Source organism: Narcine bancroftii, chromosome 3 (genome assembly GCF_036971445.1).
Source record: "Narcine bancroftii isolate sNarBan1 chromosome 3, sNarBan1.hap1, whole genome shotgun sequence".
Lineage (NCBI taxonomy): Eukaryota > Metazoa > Chordata > Chondrichthyes > Torpediniformes > Narcinidae > Narcine > Narcine bancroftii.
In genome coordinates, this window is record NC_091471.1 from 29,091,113 (window position 1) to 29,113,314 (window position 22,202).

Here is a 22,202-nt window from a genome sequence, read left to right on the forward strand (position 1 = left end):
AGTGTTCCCCAACCAGAAGCACTGGATGAATCAGAGAATTTGCAAGCTGCTGAGGGCAACAACAAGGGCATTTAAGGCCAGATATCAGGATCTTTACATCTCTGAAGCAAAGTGGCAATTTGGGAGGAAGCTAGAGACAGATATGCACCAACCATGGCAGGGAGTACAGGCCATTACAGTTTACAAAGCAAGGGCAACCACTTTAGGTGGCTGTGATGCTTCATTACCCGATGAGCTGAACACCTTCCATGACCATTTAGAGAGGAACCAAACATCATTCAAGAGGTGAGCCCTCGCAAGGTGTCAGGTCCTGACAGTGTACCTGGCAGACTACTGAAAATCTGTGTCAACCAACTACTGGCAGTGTTCATGGACATTTTCAATCTCTCATTGCTGCAGTTCGAGGTTCCCAGCTGCTCCAAAAGGGCATCAATCATCACGGGACCAAAGGAGAGTAGTGTGAGCTGCCTCAATGACTACCATACAGTAGCACTAACTTCTACTGTGTTGAAATGCTTTGAGAGGTTGGTCATGGCCAGAATTAACATGTACCTAAGCATAGACCTGGACCCACTGCAATTCACCTATCGTCACAATTGTTCCACAGCAGTTGCAATATCTCTGGCTCTCCACTCAGCTCTGGATCACATTGTTTTCAATTCATACATACAGTTGCTCTTCATAGTCTACAGCTCAGCCTTCAATAACATTATTCCCTCAAGGATGGTCAAGATGCTGCAAATTCTAGGCCTTTGTACCCCCACTCTGCAACTAAATCCTCTACTTTCTCATCAGAAAACTACAGTCAATACAAATTGGAAACAAGGTCTCCTCCTCACTGATTCTCAACACAGGTTCACCCCAAGGATGCGTGCTTAGCCCACTGCTCTACTCATTGTACACCAATGATTGTGTGGCCAAGCACAATTCCAATGCTATCTATGTTTGACACTGCAATTGTCAGGAGATTCACAAACAGCAAAGAGGAAGCGTACAGGAGGGATATCAGCTTATTGAATGGTGTAACGACAACCACCTTGCACTCAACATCAGCAAAACAAAGGATAAGATTGTAGACTTCAGGAGGAAGTTAGGGGAATCCAACCCAGTCCTCACTGAGGGCTCAGTAATAGAGGGTCAAGAACTTCAAATTCTGGGTGTCAATATCTCCAAAGATGTGTCCTGGTGCCTCCATGTTGATGCAATAATAGTGGCTATACTTTGAGATTTATGAGGAGATCCAGAACATCACTAAAGACTCTCAAGAGCATTCTGGCAGGTTGAATCACTGTCTGTTATGGAGGTGCCAACTCTCAGGACAAGAATAAATTTCAGAGGGTTGTTAACTCGGCCTGCAACTTCACAAGCACCAGACTTCACTCCATCGAGGACATCAACATGAGGTGGTGTTTTATAAAAAGCAGCCTCTATCCTCAAAGACCCTCACTTCCCACGCTATGCCCTCTTTTTTTTTAATTTTATTTAAAGCCCTCTTCATCAAGAAAAAGCTACATGAGCCTAAAGGCAAGCACTCAATGGCATAAGGACAACTTCTTCCCCGCTGCCATCAGATTCCTGAATAATCAATGAACCAAAGACTTTATGTACTTTTTTTTATAGTAATGTTGTAAGTTATAATATGAATATTTACATTATGATACTGCTGCAAAAAAATACCGAATTTCATGACTTGCTCATGACAATAAATTCTGATTATGCATTGAAGAAATCTTATATTGATATGTTGGGGCTGGAAGGACTGACTTTGGTCATCTAACTACAGGAAAGATATCAATAGATCAATAGATTTAAAGAGTGCAGAGAAAATTTACCAGAATGTTGCCAGGATTTCAGAAAATGAGTTACAGGGAAATGTTAAACTATTTACAACTTTATTCCCTAGGCAATAGAAGAATGAGGAGAGATTTGACAGAGGTATACAAAATTATCAGGGGTATAGAGTAAATGCAAGTAGGCTTTTCCCACTGAAGAAAAGTAAGATACAAACCAGAGGACATGGGTCAAGGGTGAAAGTGGAAAAATTTAGGGGGAACTTCTTCAGAGTAGTGGAGAGTGGAACAAGCTGAAGTGGTGAATGTGAGCTCAGTTTTCACATTGGAGAAAAATTTAGACAGTTACATGGAGGGGAGGGATATACACGGCTATGGACTGGGTGCAGGTCAGTCAGACTAGGCAGAAAATAGTTCAGCACTGACTAGAAGTGCCAAAAGGCCTGTTTTCTGTGTTGTAATGTTCTATGGTTCTCACTATGGCTATTTTCCTTTGAGTGAGGTAAAACCATAGGAGACTTCAGTTTTACCAAGGTTCTTTGGGACCACACTCAATAGGCCCTTTAAGGTGGCTTGAACTCCCCTTGTAAAGCCACATAATCTCCTCCCTTGTGGTTAAATACCTACTCACTGGAATGCGGAAGAAGCGCCTCAGAGGTGCCGACACCAACCCTACTCTGGAAGGGATAATAGGCAGAGTGCAGCGCTCTGCCAAAGCAACTGAGTGTGCAGCTGCTGTAAGCAACTGCCTGGGGGCGGGATGATGACTCCATCAGCCCACAACCCAACACCCTGCTACCTGACAGCCCCACTGAGGAGGGGAGGTCAGTAGGGGCCGTCAGGCCAGGAGCAGCCGACATCGGAGTAGGGGTAGCCGTTGCGTGCTGTTACAGCCTGATTGGCCGCTCTCTGCGGCTCAAAACGCACCATAGCAATGGTGGTATTCCCTACCCATAATCCCCCTTGCAGCTGGAACTGCTATGGGAAACACAAAGCAGTTCCACCTGCATGGGGGATTATGGGTAGGGAAGATAGCTATTGCCATGCCACGTATTTATGATGGGTGGTGCTGCGAAACCAGTTCTCCTGCCTCCATCAGATCCTGAGGCGCTAAGAGGGGCCTCTGGATATTGTTGAGCCCAAAGAACCACAAATTCCAGCAGCAATAGACATTCACCAAGACAAGTATTTACTTAAACATGAAAATAGAATCAAACTTTAACTTATCTCTTAACTAACCCAAATTATCCCCCTTCTAATTCTAAGTGAACATGTATAGTGTGTGTGTAAATGTAAGAAAAGTTCTTTGGTTCACAGTTCATTCTCACTTCTCTTTCTTCCAAGTTCTCTGGTTACAGGCAATTCTTATACTGTGCACAAAATTTAACGTGTATAAAGTTCACCAGGCTTTGGTGCTCGAAAGGTAAATGTTTACCACTCAGGAAGGTTCTTGTAGGGTTTGCATAGAGAGATTTGTTGTTCCAGGATTTCCACACCTGAGGTACCACCATTAGTCACCTCAATGTCTCACTGATGAAACTTGCCCCATAAGGGTTCTCCAGATGGTAACCTCTTTCTTTCAGGCCACCATATAATTCCTTTCTGTTCCCCTTATTCCAAGAGAAACATCAGACAGATAGCACTTCCAGCCATCTGCCACTCTGGAGCTTTTCTTCGGTTTAAACCAGCTCTTCCTGGCTTGCACTGTTCAGCTGCTTTTGGGGTCACACACACTAGCTGAAAGAGCTTGTTGAACTTGTCTTTTCTCTCTCCAATTGAGACTTCCAGAAAGTCCATGTGATTCTCTCACTTGCAAAATCCCTGGCACCTTCTTCAGCAAACAACAGGAGTTCTCCCCCTTGGTCAAGCTGTTGTCTTAGGTAAACAAAACCCGGGAGTGACCCTTCGGTGAGCACTTTGCAGAAAGGTCAGAAGCCTTGTAGTTATTCAACCATCCAGCCTGTCTCCAATTCCAAACAATGGTCTATTCATTTCATGACATCATTTAAATTAGCACCTACTTGTGAAATGTGCATAAAAGTCTCCAAAGATCCTGCAATGTTACTGAATATGAATTCTTCAGTATTTCAAATAAGATCTGATTTAAAATGTGTGTATGTAACCTACTCTAATTTTACCAAATTGTCCCAAATATTTAACTATTACAATATGAATAGGGCCTTTCAAGTGGGCCAGTTAATGCTACAGCAGCCTTTTGGGGCTACCACCTGAAAGACTCATTCACAGTTTTCAATCTGCTCCTGTCACCAGCCTCAAGGCAGAGGGTCCACCTGAAAGGGCCTAATGACTGCCTGATGTCAAAGACAGTCATTCTCATCTCACTCTGGAATTTAATTCTTGGGTCTATCTTTGGATTAAGGCTGAGATGAAGTTCACAATTGATAGGGCACACAGAAACCAAAACTGAGCAGGCCATGGACAATATTCACTTGTGAAAGAACAATGGTTCACTGAAACAGCCAGTGGCTGACTTTGGGAAGCTGGGAATAGCTGAGAGTGGCAGTGCCAGAACAAAGGGTTAGAGTACAAAAAGGAGTAAGATTTGGTTTGTGGCTGTGCATAGACATTTTACTGAAGCCATGGCATATGCATTAATTTGAAGATTAAAAACACAATAGGGAGCAAAAGCCCACTGCTGGAAGAACTCAGCTGTCAAACAACATATCGAGAGGCAAAGTGATGGTAAACACTGAGAGCAGTCAATATTTTCATATTTCCTCTTACCAAATAACACCCAACCATACAGTTTTAAGTCAGAGAATTTTGCAAGTGAGAGTCACATGGACTTTCTGGAAGTCTCAGTTGGAGAGAGAGATAAGACGAGTTCAACAAACTCCCTCAGCCAGTGTGTGTGACCCCCAAAAGCAGCTGAACAGGGCAAGCCAGGAAGAGCTGGTTGAAACTGAAGAAAAGTTCCAGAGTGGCGGATGGCTGGAAGTGCTATCTGTCTGATGTTTCTCTTGGAATAAGGGGAACAGAAAGGAACTCTGTGGTGGCCTGAAAGAAAGAGGTTACCCTGATGGGGAAAGTTTCATCAACGAGACATTGAGGTGACTAATGGTGGTACCTCAGTTGTGGAAATCCTGGAACAACTTATCTCTCTGCAAACCCTACAAGGACTATCCTGAGCGGTAAACATTTACTTTTCGAGCACCAAAGTCTGGTGAACTTTATACATGTTAAATTTGGCCAACCTACCCAAGCTGACCAATTTGTTAATCCAAACGAGTTACATTTGCCTGTATTTGATTAACTTTATGTTAAACGTTTCCCATCTTTGCTTATCTAAGATCTTCTTGATTTTATAAACTGCCATATGGTAATATCTTAGCCTCCTTCCTCCCAGAGAGAAAAGCCCCCATCTATTCAGCCTCTTAAGGCTAAATTAAGCCTGCTAGTCTCAGTATTATTTGTCCAAACCTTTCCAGCTTAATTGGGCCTCTCAAGCACGGTGACCAGAACTACGAACAATGCTCCATGCAAACTCACCAATGTCTGGTGTAGCTGTCACCTGATGTCCCTGCTCCTGTACTCAATGCCCTGACCAATGAGCGCAGTGCCAAATGCCACCTTGTCTATCTGTTTCATGAACCTATATCCTTAGGTCATTCTGATCTCCAGCTCTCTCTGGAGCCCAATGATTTACTGTGTAATTCTTGCCCTGATTTAAGACCTTGCACATGACAGAGTTAACTTCCATTCCTTGGCCCACTTTCCCCAATTTATTTTGAGGTTTTGTAACCTTCTTCACTATCCATTAGATCACTGATTTTGACATCATCTGCAAATTTACACCTTGCTAACTACATTGTCATTCAAGCCATTACATATAGATGAACAAAAGTGAATTCAACACCAATCCCTACAGCACACCTCTCCTCATAGGCCCCCCAATCTGAGTAACAACTTTTCACAGGAGTTAAACAGAAAAGCCTGCAGATACATCAACCTTTTACTGCCACCTTCTGACTCCTTCCATTAAAACAATCATCCAACCCACCTTGATTTGCATGCAATCCATCTTTCCAGACCATATAGGATCTTATTGAAAATATTTTTAAAGGTCATTTGGACCAGTCATTTTCAACTCCTTTGGGGGGCTATGCCCCCCTTGGGACTCTACCCAAAATTTATGGGCCCACTTCCCTGTGAAGCAGTAAAGTTTAGTTACCAGAGGTTTCTTTTATACTTCTCTCCTACCAACTACATGTAAAAAAAAATTATAATTTCAGTCCATGGCCCTCTTTAAATGTGCTGCACCTCTGTTGAGAATGGCTGATTTAGACCACATCTACCACCCAACTCTTATCAATCTTCTTGGTCATCTCTTCAAAAGCTCAACCAAATTTGTGAGGCTTCATTTCCAACACACCACTCTAATCAGCCCTCACCTTTTCAAAGGCACATAGATCCTGTCTCTCAGAATCCTTTCCAATAACTTACCCACTACTGATATTAAGCTCACAAGCCAGTAGTTTTATCTAGAATTCCAGTTATTCAATTAATAATATTGACCATGACCCAATTTTAGTGATACAAACTAGAGAGACCACAGATGCCAGTCCAGATTGACTATGCAATCTATCCCCAGTGCTCCTGCTGTGTGGTGGAACACTATATTGTAGGCATGATCTCACTGGACTGTGCAGGCTGGCCTGCCTTCCGTTCCTGTAGCTTCTCCCTGCAAGATCCCTAATAAAGGCTGATAGCCCTAATGTCCTCCCTCCATAACAGCCTTAGGCATGAGCCAGCAGCATGTAGAGGCATATGGAGGTTTTCTGGTTAATAAAGCCTTCGACTACTTGCTTCATATCTGCAGGTGGTCATTGATCATGCTACAATTTATTAACCAGAAACGTATTTGCCATAGACAAGGCCATTAGACTGGAGAAGCTGGAAACCAATCCCAAGGAACCAGAGGCCTCTGACAAGTTCAATATGTGGCTATATTGCTTGAAGGCCTACATGAGGTGCCACAAGATCACAGCAGACAGTGATAGGTACAATCTGCTCTTTGCAGTGGTGGACCACCAAGGATACCAGATAATCCGTGTCAGTGAAGACTACAATGAGGCAATGGCCCTACTGCAACAGCAATACGGAGCCCCGATGAATGCCATGTATGTCTGTTAACCTGATGAGTTGGTTGATGATTTTGTAAGGGCCATGTGGGAGCTGGGATGAGCCTGTGGGTGCCAGGATATGACCGCAGCGACCTAACAAAAGGAGCTCATGGGTTTCTGCTCCAACCATATCCAGGAGCAACTCCTGGAGAAAGGCGACTGGATCCTTCAGGAACTCATGCAGATGGCCCAATTGTTTGGAGACAGTCCAAAAGAGCACGGATCTCTACGCAGCAGACCATGCAGCTGTCAGGTTGACACAGAGAGCACAGAGAGTTTCATACACCCAGACACAGTCCCCCAGTGAAGTGCAAGGTTACGCTAGCCTCTAATTCCCTAAAGCTGCGTGTGAGGCACTTTGACCCTAACCGTGAGGGGCACAAAATACAAAAACTTCAAACTGCTGGTGATGCTCCACCTCTGTGCACCCATCAGACTGGGGCTGGAATTCCAGTGCCAGCTTGAGGGTGTGCTGATGCAGTTTGATGGACCCCTCCCTCACAGTTCCTGGAGGGCCCGCCTATCCTCTAAAACGTGCCCAATCACACACCGGAATGCCATACAGTGTACCCAACCTGCGGTTTGGCTAACCTCTGGATCCCTCCTCCACCACCCCTCCCCCCCCCCCCACCTCCACCCTCGTTCCAGAACCTCACCACAGACTGCAAACCAGTCGCCACTAAAAGCAGGCGATACAGCTTGGGAGACAGGGAATTTCTAAAAACGGAAGTGGGGAACTGCTGTGAGAGGGCACAATAAAACACAGTAACAGCCCCTGGAGGGCACAAGTGGTAGTGCTGAAGAGTAGGGAGAAGCACTGGATAAGTCAATCAATTATAGCCAGACCATCAACAGGTTTGCCTTATTAGAAACATAGCTGACATGGTGAATGAGATGCCCGGTTCAGGATCTTCACCACCATAGACCTCAAGTCAGCGTACCACCAGATTCCAATTCACGCAGAGGACCGGCCTTACATGGCATTTGAGGCAAAGAGCCACCTCTATCATTTCCTGCAGGTCACATTCAGCCTCACAAGTGGGGGGTTCAGTGTTCCAAAGAGAGATGGATCACATTGTGGTTGACAACAAACTAAAAGCTACCTATCTATATATGGATAACGTAACCATCTGCTGCCAGAACCAGGAGGAACACGACAAAAACCTGCAGTTTCCTGGCCACTGCTAAATCTCTCAAACTCACGTCCAATCAGAAAAAGTGCATGATCAGCAATGCACGGTTGGAAATCTTGGGGTATGGGGTGGAAAGTAGTGTCATTGCCCCCAACCCTGAGCACATGTGCCCCTTTCTAGAACTTCCTCTGCCCCAGAATTCCAAGGCTTTGAAAAGGTGCCTGGGGTTCTTCTCAAACTATACACAGTAGATCCCTAGACAAGACCCAACCCTTAGTGAAAATCACCCCATTTCTCCAATCGGCAGAGGTCTGTAAGGCTTTCTAGGCCATTAAGGGTGAGATGGCCAAGGTGGTGACGCACACAATTGACGAATCTGTCTGTTCCAAGTGGAGAATGATGCCTCTGACTTTGCCCTGGCTGCCACGCAGAAAGGCCAGTGGCATTTTTCTCCCAAACCCTTCAGGGCCCCAAACTCAGGCACTCCGCCATTGAGAAGATGACACAGGCTATTTTGGAGGCCGTGCGCTACTTGAGGCACTATTTGGCCACCAGACCAGAGAGCCATGTTTAATAATAAACAGCACAGTGGGGGGGGGGGGCCCAAGTCACCCCCCGAACTCTCAAAACCATTACACAGACACAGTTCAGCCTTCCAATACTCAGCCTGCTGAACAAGCCACAGCTCCATGAGAACTAACAGCACAGCTGGTGCTGTGACAAACACAGCACTGGATAAAATCACCAGATTGGCTGAATCTATGAATGGTTAGGAACTACATGACCAGAGCCAATGGACAGGAAGTGATTGAGGCCAGTTCCATATAACCAGTTTACCTATCTCAGCTGCACCATTTCATCGGATGCAAGGATCGACAACGAGATAGACAATAGACTCACCAAGGCAAATAGCGCCTTTGGAAGACTACACAAAAGAGTCTGGAAAAACAACCAACTGAAGAAACACACAAAGATCAGCGTGTACAGAGCCGTTGTCATACCCACGCTCCTGTTCGGCCCCGAATCATGGATCCTCTACCGGCATCATCTACGGCTCCTAGAACGCGTTGTGTCCGCTCCAACCTCAACATTCATTGGCGCGACTTCACCCCTAACATCGAAGTACTCAAGATGGCAGAGGCCGACAGCATCGAATCCACACTGCTGAAGATCTAACTGTGCTGGGTAGGTCACGTCTCCAGAATGGAGGACCATCACCTTCCCAAGATCGTGCTATAAGGCGAGCTCTCCACTGGCCACCGTAACAGAGGTGCACCAAAGAAGAGGTACAAGGACTGCCTAAAGAAATCTCTTGGTGCCTGCCACATTGACCACTGCCAGTGGGCTGATATCGCCTCAAACCGTGCATCTTGGCGCCTCACAGTTTGGCGGGCAGCAACCTCCTTTGAAGAAGACCGCAGAGCCCACCTCACTGACAAAAGACAAAGGAGGAAAATCCCAACACCCAACCCCAACCAACCAATTTTCCCCTGCAACCGCTGCAACTGTGTCTGCCTGTCCCGCATAGGACTTGTCAGCCACAAACAAGCCTGCAGCTGACGTGGACATTTATCCCTCCATAAATCTTCATCCGCGAAGCCAAGCCAAAGAAAAAAGATTTAGTATTTGTGACTAGGGGGATCAGGGGGTATGGAGAGAGAGCTGGAACAGGGTACTGAGTGGATGATCAGCCATGATTAAAATGAATGGCGGTGTAGGCTTGAAGGGCCAAATGGCCTACTCCTACACCTATTTTCTATGTTTCTATGTTTCACCCTGCTGGACATCATCTAAAATAAAGGGTGAATGTGATGGAACACGGTATTACAAGCATAACCTTACTGAACTGTGCAGGCTGTGCACCTTCCCCGTGAGATCCCTAATAAAGGCTGAGAGCCCTAGTCTCCTCCCTCCAAACCTGCCTCCGAAGTGAGCCAGCAGCATGTAGAGGAAATGCAAAGGTTTTCTGGTTAATAAAGCTTTTGACGACTTGCTTCGTGTCTGCAGGTGGTCAGTGATCGTGCAACGTGGTGTTAGCATCCCGTAATTTTTTTTTTTTAAATCCTCTCACCCTTTCACTGATTTGGACATGGCCCCAGGAAGTAACCTTTTCCTTTCTGATGAAATTTTGCTTCCCAGTTTGAATTCCTTATTTAGAACCTTCCAAGTACAGCCCTGGCTCCCACATAGACAGAAACAATTGGATATTTCCCCTCCCACTTCAGGTTCTTCACCAGACCCAAGATGTTCATAACAAAGGCAACATAGCCTTCGAGAGACACGTAATGAGATGAATCAATTCTGAAGTTCCTAAGCAACACCGACCTGTAACATTTTCTGTTATATCCCAGCTTCCAGAATCAGTTGTACTTTGTTTTGAGGCCTTCATGGCCAATCAAGCAAACCCCATTTGCCCCTGTAATCATCCTCATTGTACACCCCGACACCTTGCAGTCCATTTGGCTGGCGGAGGCCCTCACTCACCCCTTTTCCGAGTTTCCTTGCACCGCAGTCGACCCGCCGATGGAGCGAGCCTATTTCATCCTGTTTCCCGGGAGACCACGCCTTCTCATTTCACCGAAAGCAGCACATGCTCCTAATTGCACATGCGCAGTACCTCACGTTCGGGCCCGCCCGCCGCTGTGAGCATGCGCAGTAACCTCACGTTCAGGCCCGCCCGCCGCTGTGAGCATGCGCAGTAAGCTCACGTTCAGGGCCGCCCGCCGTTGTGTGCATGCGCAGTAACCTCACGTTCAGGCCCGCCCGCCGCTGTGAGCATGCGCAGTAAGCTCACGTTCAGGGCCGCCCGCCGTTGTGTGCATGCGCAGTTCTTCGGGGGGGGGGGGGGGTCAAGCTCCTGGGCTTTTACCCGGCGGACTCAATCCGCTTGAGGAATTCGGTGGGTCAAGTAGGATTAATGAGAGAGGAAGCGCCATCGGGCCGTCGGTCATTCTCTTCATTCGCATGTGTAATGGCACCTCTTAATTTAAAAAAAACATTATGAACCGCCTTAAATGGCAAGTGCTGAAGAGCAGACCGCGCATGCGCATGGTCATCGTCTGGCTGGAAGGGCAGTAATATGGTGCCGTCTGTCTGTACCATTATACAGCAGTGAGGAGAATCATAAAATTAAAGGCAATTCATATACATCAAACCCCAATGAATTAAGTGAGCAGTCATGCAAATTGGTGAAGAATGGGTATTGATCAGGATACAAAGGAAAGCTCATCTCTAAAGCAGTAGCTGTTGGCCCTTCATCAGAACTGAACTGCAGAGGTTGCGGGGGTGAAATTGGGGTCATCGAGGGGATCAATGCTCCTTTATTGTCATGTTTTGTTTGCCATTGAAACCCCCCCACCAAGAAGAGGAGCAAAGAGAGTCCCTGAATCCCACTAATCCCACTACCTTCTCCAATGCCACTGGACTCCTGTGACCTTTGTAACTGCAAGGGGTCCTGTCTGTTCTCAGTGAACCCAAGCTCTTGAAATCCAAGTCACCCTCCTAACCAAAGCTGTTAATGGCCCAGGCCTTTTTTGGACTGTCTCCGTCTGGACAAATCCTGATCCTAATACCACAATCCCACGAGCCAATCTTGTTTACAGAAAAACTGTAAACCAGTTCCCTGATCAATGAGTGAATGGGAGCTTTTAGGGGTGAGTGCATAAGCAAATGTTTTATGAAGTTTCATTTGATTTTTCCCACAGATGCTGCCTCTCCTGCTGAATATTTTCAACATAGAAGATTGAAGATTGAGAGGGGACTTGATAGAGGTGTTTAAGATTTTAAAAGGGACAGACAGAGTAAATGTGGATAGGCTTTTTCAATTAAGAAAGGGGGAGATTCAAACTAGAGGACATGGTTTAAGATTGAAGGGGGAAAATTATAAGGGGAACATGAGGGGAAATTTCTTTACGCAGAGGGTGGCGGGGATGTGGAATGAGCTTCCGGCAGATGTGGTCGAGGCGGGATCATTGGTTACATTTAAGGAAAGACTGGATCGTTACATGGATAGGAGGGGACTAGAGGGGTATGGACCGGGTGCTGGTCAGTGGGACTAGGAGGGTGGGGATTTGCTACGGCATGGACTAGTAGGGCTGAATTGGCCTGTTCTGTGCTGTAAGTGGTTATATGGTTTTATTGTAATACACTATCAATAATACCAAAAGACTGGAGTTGCAGGATGACAGGCTTTTAATACCATAAGTCTTGGACCATGCTCCTCTTCTGGCCAGGACTCGGACTGAGGTAGGGACTTGGCTTACTGCCTTTATTAGGAGATTCCAGGGGATTGAGTCACCGAGGGAAGACAGACCAACCATACATATGAACCAAATTTAGACAGTGTACCAGTAACCAAGAAACATTATACAGTGGTATATCACCACATTCACCCCCCCCCCCTCCAAAAGGTCCCGGGGGAGGGTAAAAAAAAGTTCAGTGTCTATCACAAGTTGAGCTGGTGCGGTGGTCTTCTGTTCTTTGTGGACCATCGTGGTGCCAGCATTGGCGCATCTGTCAGTTCCTGGTCGGGTGGGAGTATCCAAAGTACAGAGTACCTATGGATAGATGTTAAAATTCTCAAAGATACACTACACTTAAAATCACCAATGCCTGAAGAGGGCGCACAAAATCAGTAAACCGGTGCGGACTTGAAAGGCCAACATGGCCTGTTTCCGCTCCGTAAATGGTTATATGGTTATATTGGCAGTTGGTATACCCGGGGACGAAGGCGGGTTGGGTGGGTGGTGCGGATTGGCCATGCTGGTTGTAGCAGCTGGTGCCTGGGTTGAGGTAGTGTGCCCAGGTCCAGAGGGGCAGTGGGTGTAGGGGTGGTATCACGGTCTCCTGCGCAGGGCAGGTCCCAGATAGATACTGTGTCCTCGCGTCCATCCAAGTAGGCTACATAGGTGTACAGGGAAATGGCATGGAGGAGGTGGACCTTCTCTACCCATGCATTGGGCTTGTGGCCCCATACATTGCCTCCTAAGTAGGACTGGGCCCGGGACATCAGCCAGGATGGTAGCATTATCCCTGACGCTAATTTCTGGGTAAGGAAAACAGTCTTTCGTGAGGCATGGCATTGGTAGTAGTACACAGGAGGTTTCTTATTGCATGGAAGGCATCAGGTAGGACTTCCTGCCACTGGGAGATGGGTATACCCTTGGACTTTAATGCTAGAAGGACTGCCTTCCATACAGTAACATTCTCTTGCTCCACCTGGCCATTCCTCTGGGGGTTATAGCTCATAATTCTGATGTTGATTATGCCCCATGCCAACAGGTAGTGTCACAGCCCATTGGTCATAAAAGAAGGCCCCCGATTGCTACCCGAAAGGGTGAAGATGCCCCATAGTGCCTTTTTAACAGGGACCATCATCATATCTGGGCAGAGGATGGCGAAGGGGAAACGAGAACTCATCAACAGTGTTGAGGAAGAAAAGGTTCTGATTGGATGAGGTCAGGGGCCCCTTGAAATCCACACTCAGGCACTTGAAAGATTGAGTAACCTTGGTCAGATGAGACTTGTTGGATCTGTGGAAATGTGGTTTGCATTCGGCGCAAACCTGGCAGTTGACAGAATTAAAAAGCCTAGTGACCCTGGGGTGGCAGAGGCCATCGCGGAGGGATTGGAGCTGGTTGGACTATAAACTGGTGCATGTCCCTGGGACAGGGCATCCGGGAGCTCATTGAGCTTCCCAGGCCAGTATAGGATGTCATAATTATAGATGGAGAGTTCTATTCTCCACCTTAGGATTTTATCATTTTTGATCTTGCCCTGATATTTGTTGTGGAAGTGACATTGGCCAAGATGGCTGCCCCCACGCGGCACTGCTCAGGAGTGAAAGTCTGGCCCTGCATACTTTAACATAGTCCCCTTTCTTCCTGCACCCTGAGCACTTCGCCTCTTAGGCTGGGCAGTGCTTCTGGGGGTGTTTCGTTTGGCCACGGTAATTTCGGGGACTCAGCAGTGGCAGCGGCAATAGTGAAGTCAGGATGCCACTGCGGCAGTGCAGTGGGAGCCTGCATCCAAAGATTGCAGCACCCACAATCCCCACGAGGTGGCTGCACTGTTGGATGCAAAGGAGTCTGACTTACAGAGGGCTACATTCAGTGTTTTGGCGACCTCAACGACCTTTTCCAAGGTTGATTCATCGAGCTCCAGTAGCCGCTGTCAGATATAGTCTGAGTGGATAGCCGCTATGCAAGTATTCTGGATGAGCTCGGTTGTATAGACTTCAGCAGTTACGTCTTTACAGCGCAGGCCTTCCCAAGTTCGTGCAGGGCCCAAAGATACTCTTCAAGGGGCTCGCTGTGCCATTGCTTGTACATAGCAAGGATGTGTCTGGAGTAGACCATGTTAGTCTTGGGGCTGTACCTGCTTTGGAGTTTGCTCATGGCCTCATCAAACCTTGTTCAGCCTCTCATGAAGGGGTAGGCCCGATGACCGACCCTCGATTGCAGCAAGTGTAGTTTGTCGTCATTGGTATTCACGACTTGTGTGCTGGCGTGCAAGAAGTCATGGAAACAGATAAGCCAGAGCTCGAATTGGACTGGGGCATCACGTGTTTGCGGATTTACTAGTTTGACCAGCTTTAGCAGCTTGTCCATTGCAAAGTTTTTATGGTATTAAAATTGATTTCACTATCAATATTACCAAAGACTGGAGTCCAGGATGACACGCTTTTAATACCATAAGACTTGGACTATGCTCCTGTTCTGGCCCGATCCCAGGACTCATGCGGAGGGAGGGACTTGGCTTAACTGCTTTTATTAGAGGATTTCAGGGAGTGGAAGGTGGGCCAGCCATACATATGAACCAAACATATACACAGTGCCATTAACCAAGTAACAGTGTACAGTGGTGCATCACCACATTGTGGACTTGTGGTGGCTAAATAATTGACAAAATTGCTGTATTCTTGCAGCAGTTGTTGAACAAGTAATTGTCTTAAGTACTGCAGTAGCTGTTAAACATCAATACAGTTTGAATGTGGAACAGTCATGAGCATTTAATGTCTTGAATTAAATTTTGGAACTTGCCCTTCTGCAATTATATCTCTCACTTTTAAAAATACTATAATTAATGCCATAGTCCACCAACACTTAATTTATTTTTCCATTTTTCTCTTGCTTTGGTGGATGTGTGATTTAGAAATTAGAGAATTGTGTGTACTTCTAGCATCCCATTGTAGGATTAGACTGGAAAGAATGAAAAAAAGAATCATGAGCATGTTACTGGGAATTGAAGGCTTGAGTTATAAGGAGAGACCTGATAAACTTTGGAGCATTTTTCTCTGGAGCATAGGAGACTGAAGAGAGATTAATTAACAAAAACATAAGGGACATTGAAAAGATAAATAGTCACAGTCTCTTCCCAAGGAAATTTAAGCCCAGAGGATATAAATTTCAGGGCAAAAGGGAAAGATTTTAAAGGAATATGAACCTAGAACACTACAACACAGTACAGGCCCTTTGGCCCTATATGTTGTGCTGACCCATATTTGCCACCCAATGTGGGGAAATTTTCCACGCACAAGTTAGTGTGTATATGGAGAAAGTTGCCAGAGGAAGCTATAGAGGCAGATACAATTGTGACATTCAAAAGACAATTAGGTGGTTTATGTGGAAATGGAAGGTTTAAGGGAAAGAATCATTGGAACTAGCTCAGACAGGAATGTGTTGGGCCAAAAGATATAGCTCTGATTCTTTCTATCACAGAATTCATATCTGTAAAGAGCTGTCCTGCTTTAACATGTAGAAGATCTTTATCAGATACAGTATATTGTTGAAAGAGACTGACACCTAAATGTTCTTTCACAGGGGGAATGCCAACAGTTTTGGAGGGTGCCCGTGCATATCCTTAATGCGATGTGCACACATCCATCTTTAGTCCTGCTTTAACATGTAGAATACCTTTATCAGATACAGTATATTGTTGAAAGAGACTGACACCTAAATGTTCTTTCACAGGGGGAATGCCAACAGTTTTTATATCTCAAAACATTTTTGTGTTTGCTATGTTACAAGAACATAGAATGAAGAAATAAAAGAGTATAATTAATATTTTTATATATTTATGGTCGTTATGTATTTCTGTGATCCAAACAGTGAAAAAAAATCACTGTATACAGTATATTGAATGAAGAAATTAGGAAAGGAATCTAAGGAGTTTAAAATGTGTGACAAAATTCAATGATATAATATTGTCTCATTAATCCATTGGTATATTATTACATTTTCACTACACATTCTGGAGATCACATTACCAGAATCCTATAATGCATTTTCAAAATATTCCATCACATAAAGTTATAGAATCAACAATACTAAGACATTATACAATAATCCAGGGGTTTTAAATTTAGTCAAATCTGTGCAGATTATTGGATCACCAAGTATTCCATCCCACTTTAATTCCATCCAGCTGGAACCCATTCACCCTTGCTTGGTCTGCAATGAAAAATGACCTTTGTGCTTGAGGGATTCAAATTTGTTGGCTCTTGGAGGGTGCCCGTGCATATCCTTAATGCGATGTGCACACATCCATCTTTAGTTAATTATTAGTGAACTATTGTGTAATGCACAAAGAAGTAACCAAAAATAATTACATTCAAAACATGAATTGATTTTCTGTAGCATCTCTTCATTGTTCACCAGAATGACAAATTATAGCTCAATGGAAACTCTGGTAAAGTTTCATAAATGAGCTTTTATAGACATTTTCTGCAGGGGTGGAAGATAAATTGGAAACCCTTGGATAATTCAAAGTTCCTTTTATACTAATTTCTTGTCTATGAAAAAATGTTTCATGTGCTTCATTTGCCAGATTCCCATTGTGAGAAGGATAATGGTTTGAATGACTGCCCAGCATAAAATGCTGTTGTTCGTTCCTTCACTGATTTGTCGAAATTCTTCTTCACGTGACTATGGATCAGAAAGGATAAGCAAAGTATTAATATTGTTACAAGCCCAAACGACCCAAAACCCAGCAGCAATAGATATTCACCAAGACAAATGGTTACTTAAACAAAAGCTGTTTATAATTATCTTTAAACATGAAAACAGAATCACACTTTAATTTATCACTATTGACTTAACTAACCTAACTTAACCCCCTTCTAATTCTAAGCACACGTGTATGTAAGATATATGTGTAAGTTTAGAAAAGTTCTTTGATTCACAGTCCAATCTCACTTCTCTTTCCTTCAAGATTACTGGTTGCACGCAATTCTTATACTGTGCACAGAATTTAACATTTATGAAGTTCACCAGGCTTTGGTGCTAGAAAGGTAAATGGTTTTCACAGAGATTTGTTCACTGGACACCCACAACTGATTCCTTGTAACCAGCTACTTCAGTGTCTTGCTGAAGAAACTTTCCCCATCAAGGACTTCCAGATGATAACCTCTTTCTTTCAGGTCATCACAGAGTTCCTTTTTGTTTCACTTATTTCAAGTGAAACATTAGGCAGCTAGTCCTCTCCTCTTGCATAAACCACAAGGGCCTTGACCAGGCTGAACTAAGCACTCACAACCCGTCTTCCAAATAGGATTTTCCACAAGCTTTCCAGCTTGTCCTGTTCCAGTCCCAGTTGCTGCTGCTGACTGTAAAACTGCAGAACCAAATTCCCCCTCTCTCTCAGAGAGAAAGCCTGTATTAGGCTCTCTACTTGCAAAACCACATGACTCCAGACATCCTGCGGCTCCGACAAGTTCTTTCATCTGTTGCCTTTTTGTAATCAACAATTCATTAGTGAAGTCTCTTGGGCACTCTCCAAAGCTTTTGCAAATGGTCTTGGCGCCAATCTGTCTAGCATGAGCAAAGCTCCAGTATTTTAAATAAGATCTGTTTTAAAGTGTTTGTATGTGACCTACACTAAAAAACCTGCCCAAATTTATCTCCCCAAATCATATCTATATACAATACAAACACAACATAATCTGTCACAGTATGTATAAAAGTATATAACCAATTTTTTGGGCTTCATACCTTGATGAAGGACTCAAGCCCAAAAAGTTGGTTATGTATTTTTACTTTTGCTATATAAAGTACACTGTTTGACCTGCTGAGTTTCTCCAGTATTGTGTTTTACTTCAACCACAGTGTCTGCAGGTTTACAGTATGCATACAGATCATACATAATATCTTTTAATGAGGTTTGTATATTTCTTATTTTGAGAAAAGGGAAAGATCCTGTTGAATGTGCTTCAAAGAGATCTATGTCATTACTTAATGTAGACATGAAGATATTATCTAAAAATTTAGCCCATCGATTAGAGAATATTTTACCATTATTTATTGATTCGGATCAAATGGGTTTTATTAAAAATTGCTATTCTTATTACAATATACATTGATTATTTTATATTTATCCTCTACTTCAGCTTTTGAATGTATTTTTTAGTCGACACTGAGAAAACTTTAGATCGGGTGGAATGGGACTATCTTTTTGCTTTTTAGAAAAGTTCAGTTTTGGCCCATATTTTATTAAATGGGTTAAATTACTATATTTGTTTCTCATGGTCACAATTCATACAAACTCAGTCAACATTTTCAGGCTCAATTGGGGAATTTGGCAAAGTTGCTCTTTAACCCCTTTATTTTTTGATTTGGTATTAGAACCTCTTCTTGTGGCTTTACAGGAGTGTAGAGATTTTTCAGGGTTAATTAGGAATGGTGTTGAACATAAAGTCCCTTGATATGCAGATGATCTTTTGCTTTTCATTTCAAACCCAGAGGTTTCTATACCAAACATATTAACGCTATTTGCCCACATGGACCAGTTCTCAGGTTATAAAATAAATCTCCCTATGAGTGAATTATTACCCCAAAAGGGATACCTCTTTAAAAGATTCATCAAGCACCAAACTTAAGTAAGATGCAAACCACTTGGAGAAAGATTTATAAAATTCAACAAGATAATCATCTGGTCCTAGAGATTTACCAGACTGTAAGGAAGAAATAGCTGCTAGTATTTCCTGAGAATAGGAACCTCCAGACTTTTATGTCTATTCTGAGAAACCAAAGGTAAATTAAGGTGATCCAAGAAGTCCCACATTAAAGTATAATCTTTATTTAATTCAGAGATATTAAGGTTGGAGTAAAATTCTCTGAAAGTATCATTTATTTTTAAAATATCTCTAGTGGTCTTACCATCTCCCATTTCAATCTTATTAATTTGTTTTTTAGCAGTCTATCCCTTTAATTTTCTGGCCACCAATTTACCCGATTTTTCCCCATGACTATAAAAATAACTCTTACTCGTCAACAATTTTTACCTCTTTATTTTCCATGATATTTTTTGCCCGTTGCTTGAATTCAAGATAACAGAGGTTTTACTGTATATAACTTGGATGAAAAAAAAATGCATGGGCAGGTGAATAAATTTGCACATGATACTAAAATTAGAAATGTGGACAGTGTGGAGAGCCATCAAAGAACACAAAAGATTATGGATCAAACATAGATATTAGCAGAGAAATGGCAGATGGAATTTAATCCAGATAAATATGTATTTTGGGAGGTCAAATATGAAAGGAATGTATACAGGATTGATGTACAGAGAGATCTGAGTGTCCAGGTTTATAATTCCTTTAAAGTGATCACACAAATTGACGGGATGGTAAAGAAGGCACATGATATGCTTTCCTTCATTGATCAGGGCATTTACTGTAAGAAGATGCAAGTAGTTTGCAATGAAATAAACCTTGGGTTAGGCGGCACATGGAGTATTGTGAGTAATTCTGATCTCCTTATTACAGGAAGGATGCAGAAGCTGTGGAATGGGTACAGAAGAGATTTACCAGGCTGCAGCCTGGATTCAAGGGTATGAGACTTGGGCCAGCTTTGACAAATTGTGATTGTTTTTTTCTAGAATGCTGAAGGCTGAGGGGAAAATTCTATCAGGTTGATAAAATTGAGAGGCTTAGATAGAGGAAATAGTCAGAACCTTTCCCCCAACCCCCTACACAGAGTAAAACTGTCACATACATGTATTTAAAGTGAGGGGCAGGGGAAGTTTAAAGGAGATGTGAGGGAAGTTTTTCTTTAACACAATGGCAGTACCTGGAAAGGGTTGCCAGGTGTAGTGGGAAGCAGTTACATCAGCGTTTTAGAGAGTTTTGGATAGACATATGCATATGCAAGGAACAGAGGGATATATATCATATATGAGCAGAGTTTTAATTTAATTTGAACTAAAGGGGCTGTTCCTGTGCTTTATTGTTGTATAATAGTCTCCTTGTTAAATAAAATTATTTTTAATAAGTGCAAAGCTTTTAGTTAAAATGTGATTTAATGTTGGCTCCAGTTTTTCAACCACGCAACAATTTTATTTGCATTGTGCATAGAAATTTGTATTTAAACTTCATACAAGAAGTGGTAGGATGGCCCCTGCAATTTGCACTGCTTGGACCCTGAATCCAGATTTAAATTTATTGGACAAGATGTTAGAAATCAAAACATAGTCAGCAAATTCCAAGCATTTTAGTGCATAACTGCCATGCACAATCAGAGTGTCTACCATTAAAAAAAAATACAAAAAGACGTTATTTAACAGAGTGCAACGAACTACCACAGTCCTTAGCCCCATCTTCTCCTAAATCAAACTTTCACCCTCGTTTAGGCAGCAAATATCTGTGGAAACCTTGAGCCACATCTCTATTATGGCAAGCTAAATGGTCCATTGCATTGGAGGAGCTACCGCCATAATGATTGAAGATCTGAAACTTTAGAATTACTTATATTTCAGGCAAGGAAGGATAAATAAGCTTAAAATTTGTTTCATCTCCTTTGCATTTAAAAGCATTGTGACATACCCTTTGATAGTCCTGCTGTTTGCTGATATATTGCATCTCTTCTATCAAATGCTGAATTCTTTCTTCCACATCATTCATCTTGTTCTCAGCTTCATTTGGGAACTCATCAGTGGAATGTTCACCAACCTGAATGTCCAGATTGATGCGCTGTAAAATGGAAACGCCATAAACTGATGGGAATTACAATAATATACAATGAGAAAAATTGCATCTCAGGATGAAATTATCAAGGTCCAATATTGTGAAATGTAGGTGGGAAGGCAAGTTGTGAGGAAAATTATAACAGTTTATAATTAAAAATAGGTTAAATGAACAGGCAAAATCTTAGCAAGTGAAGTAAAGATTATTTAAAAAGAAAAAAAATTATATTTTAGTGGACATAAATTGCTGAAATCTGCAGCACAGAAGGATTTGTGAATCCTTGCATGTGAAACACAGAGCTAGTACAAAAGTGCAGCAGGTAAAAGGGAGGGTGAATGAAATTCTGACCCTTATTTCAAGGCTACAAGAATTTTGTGTTGTCACCGAAACAGAAGTATAAATCTTGTTGTACTTGTACTGATCGTTTGATAATATTCCTGAGAATATAAGTGTGTTTGACGTTCCCTGGCCTTCGATAAAGCCACTCTTCTCTAATCTCTGGTTTAATTTTGTTTCTTATTCTGAGAGGATGATTTGAAGTCGAGTTTTTGTGAGGTGGGGAGGCGTGGCAAGATGGCGTAAGGATCAGACGTGCCTTCCAGTCCTCTCCTGACTCTATCTTATTGTTTTGTCTAGAAATGCCTGTTAAAATTCTTTAAAAGTTTAGATAACTTCAGTGCTGTTAATTTAACTTCTGATGGTACAATTGGTGAAAAGGAGTAAAAATAAAACGACAACAGATCATCAAAAAACTACATTTTCCAAAAGTTCAAGTTTTGGAGCCTACCTGTAGAAAAAACACCGGGACTCAGCGTGAAATGGATCCCAGGAGAGAGGTACAGGGTTCGGATGCAGAGTTCTATGTTACATCAGTAGAGCCCCCTAAAGAGGGCGCCAAACAGCCTTTAGAACAAAGAGTTACTCGGGTTCGCACATGCGCAGTAGCATCTGATGGCAATGTTATGAATGAACCGTTTGTAGTATCATCAGCTGAAGTATTACCAGCTGAAACACCGGCTGGGGAAAGGCATCTGTCAACTGTAGTGGTGGCGCTGCAAACTGCACCTCTTGAGATAGAAGAACCTATACAACTTGATGTACTGGGAGAACTTAATACATTATGGACTGGGGAAAACCCCGGCCAGCGTCCTCCAGTTACTGCTGGAGAGGCTGTGGC

At 43.3% G+C, this 22,202-nt stretch overlaps 2 protein-coding genes across 4 annotated transcripts in view; both read right to left on the bottom strand.

Annotated features, from left to right (window-relative positions):
- rnf212 (ring finger protein 212) overlaps window positions 1–10,653 on the bottom strand; it is a 166,484-nt gene extending 155,831 nt beyond the window's left edge. For all 3 annotated transcript variants that reach the window (XM_069923680.1, XM_069923678.1, XM_069923679.1), the window contains exon 1: window positions 10,552–10,653. The gene's annotated coding sequence lies outside the window, so the exon portion shown is untranslated. The remainder of the gene's footprint in view (window positions 1–10,551) is intronic.
- Window positions 10,654–16,347: 5,694 nt separating this feature from the next.
- LOC138756666 (transmembrane emp24 domain-containing protein 11-like) overlaps window positions 16,348–22,202 on the bottom strand; it is a 29,466-nt gene continuing 23,611 nt past the window's right edge. Inside the window, exons 6-7 of the mRNA XM_069923052.1 lie at window positions 20,885–21,031; window positions 16,348–16,991 (exon numbers count right to left, since the gene is read on the bottom strand). Of these exons, the coding sequence (XP_069779153.1) occupies window positions 16,842–16,991; window positions 20,885–21,031 (297 nt within the window). The 3' untranslated portion in view covers window positions 16,348–16,841. The remainder of the gene's footprint in view (window positions 16,992–20,884; window positions 21,032–22,202) is intronic.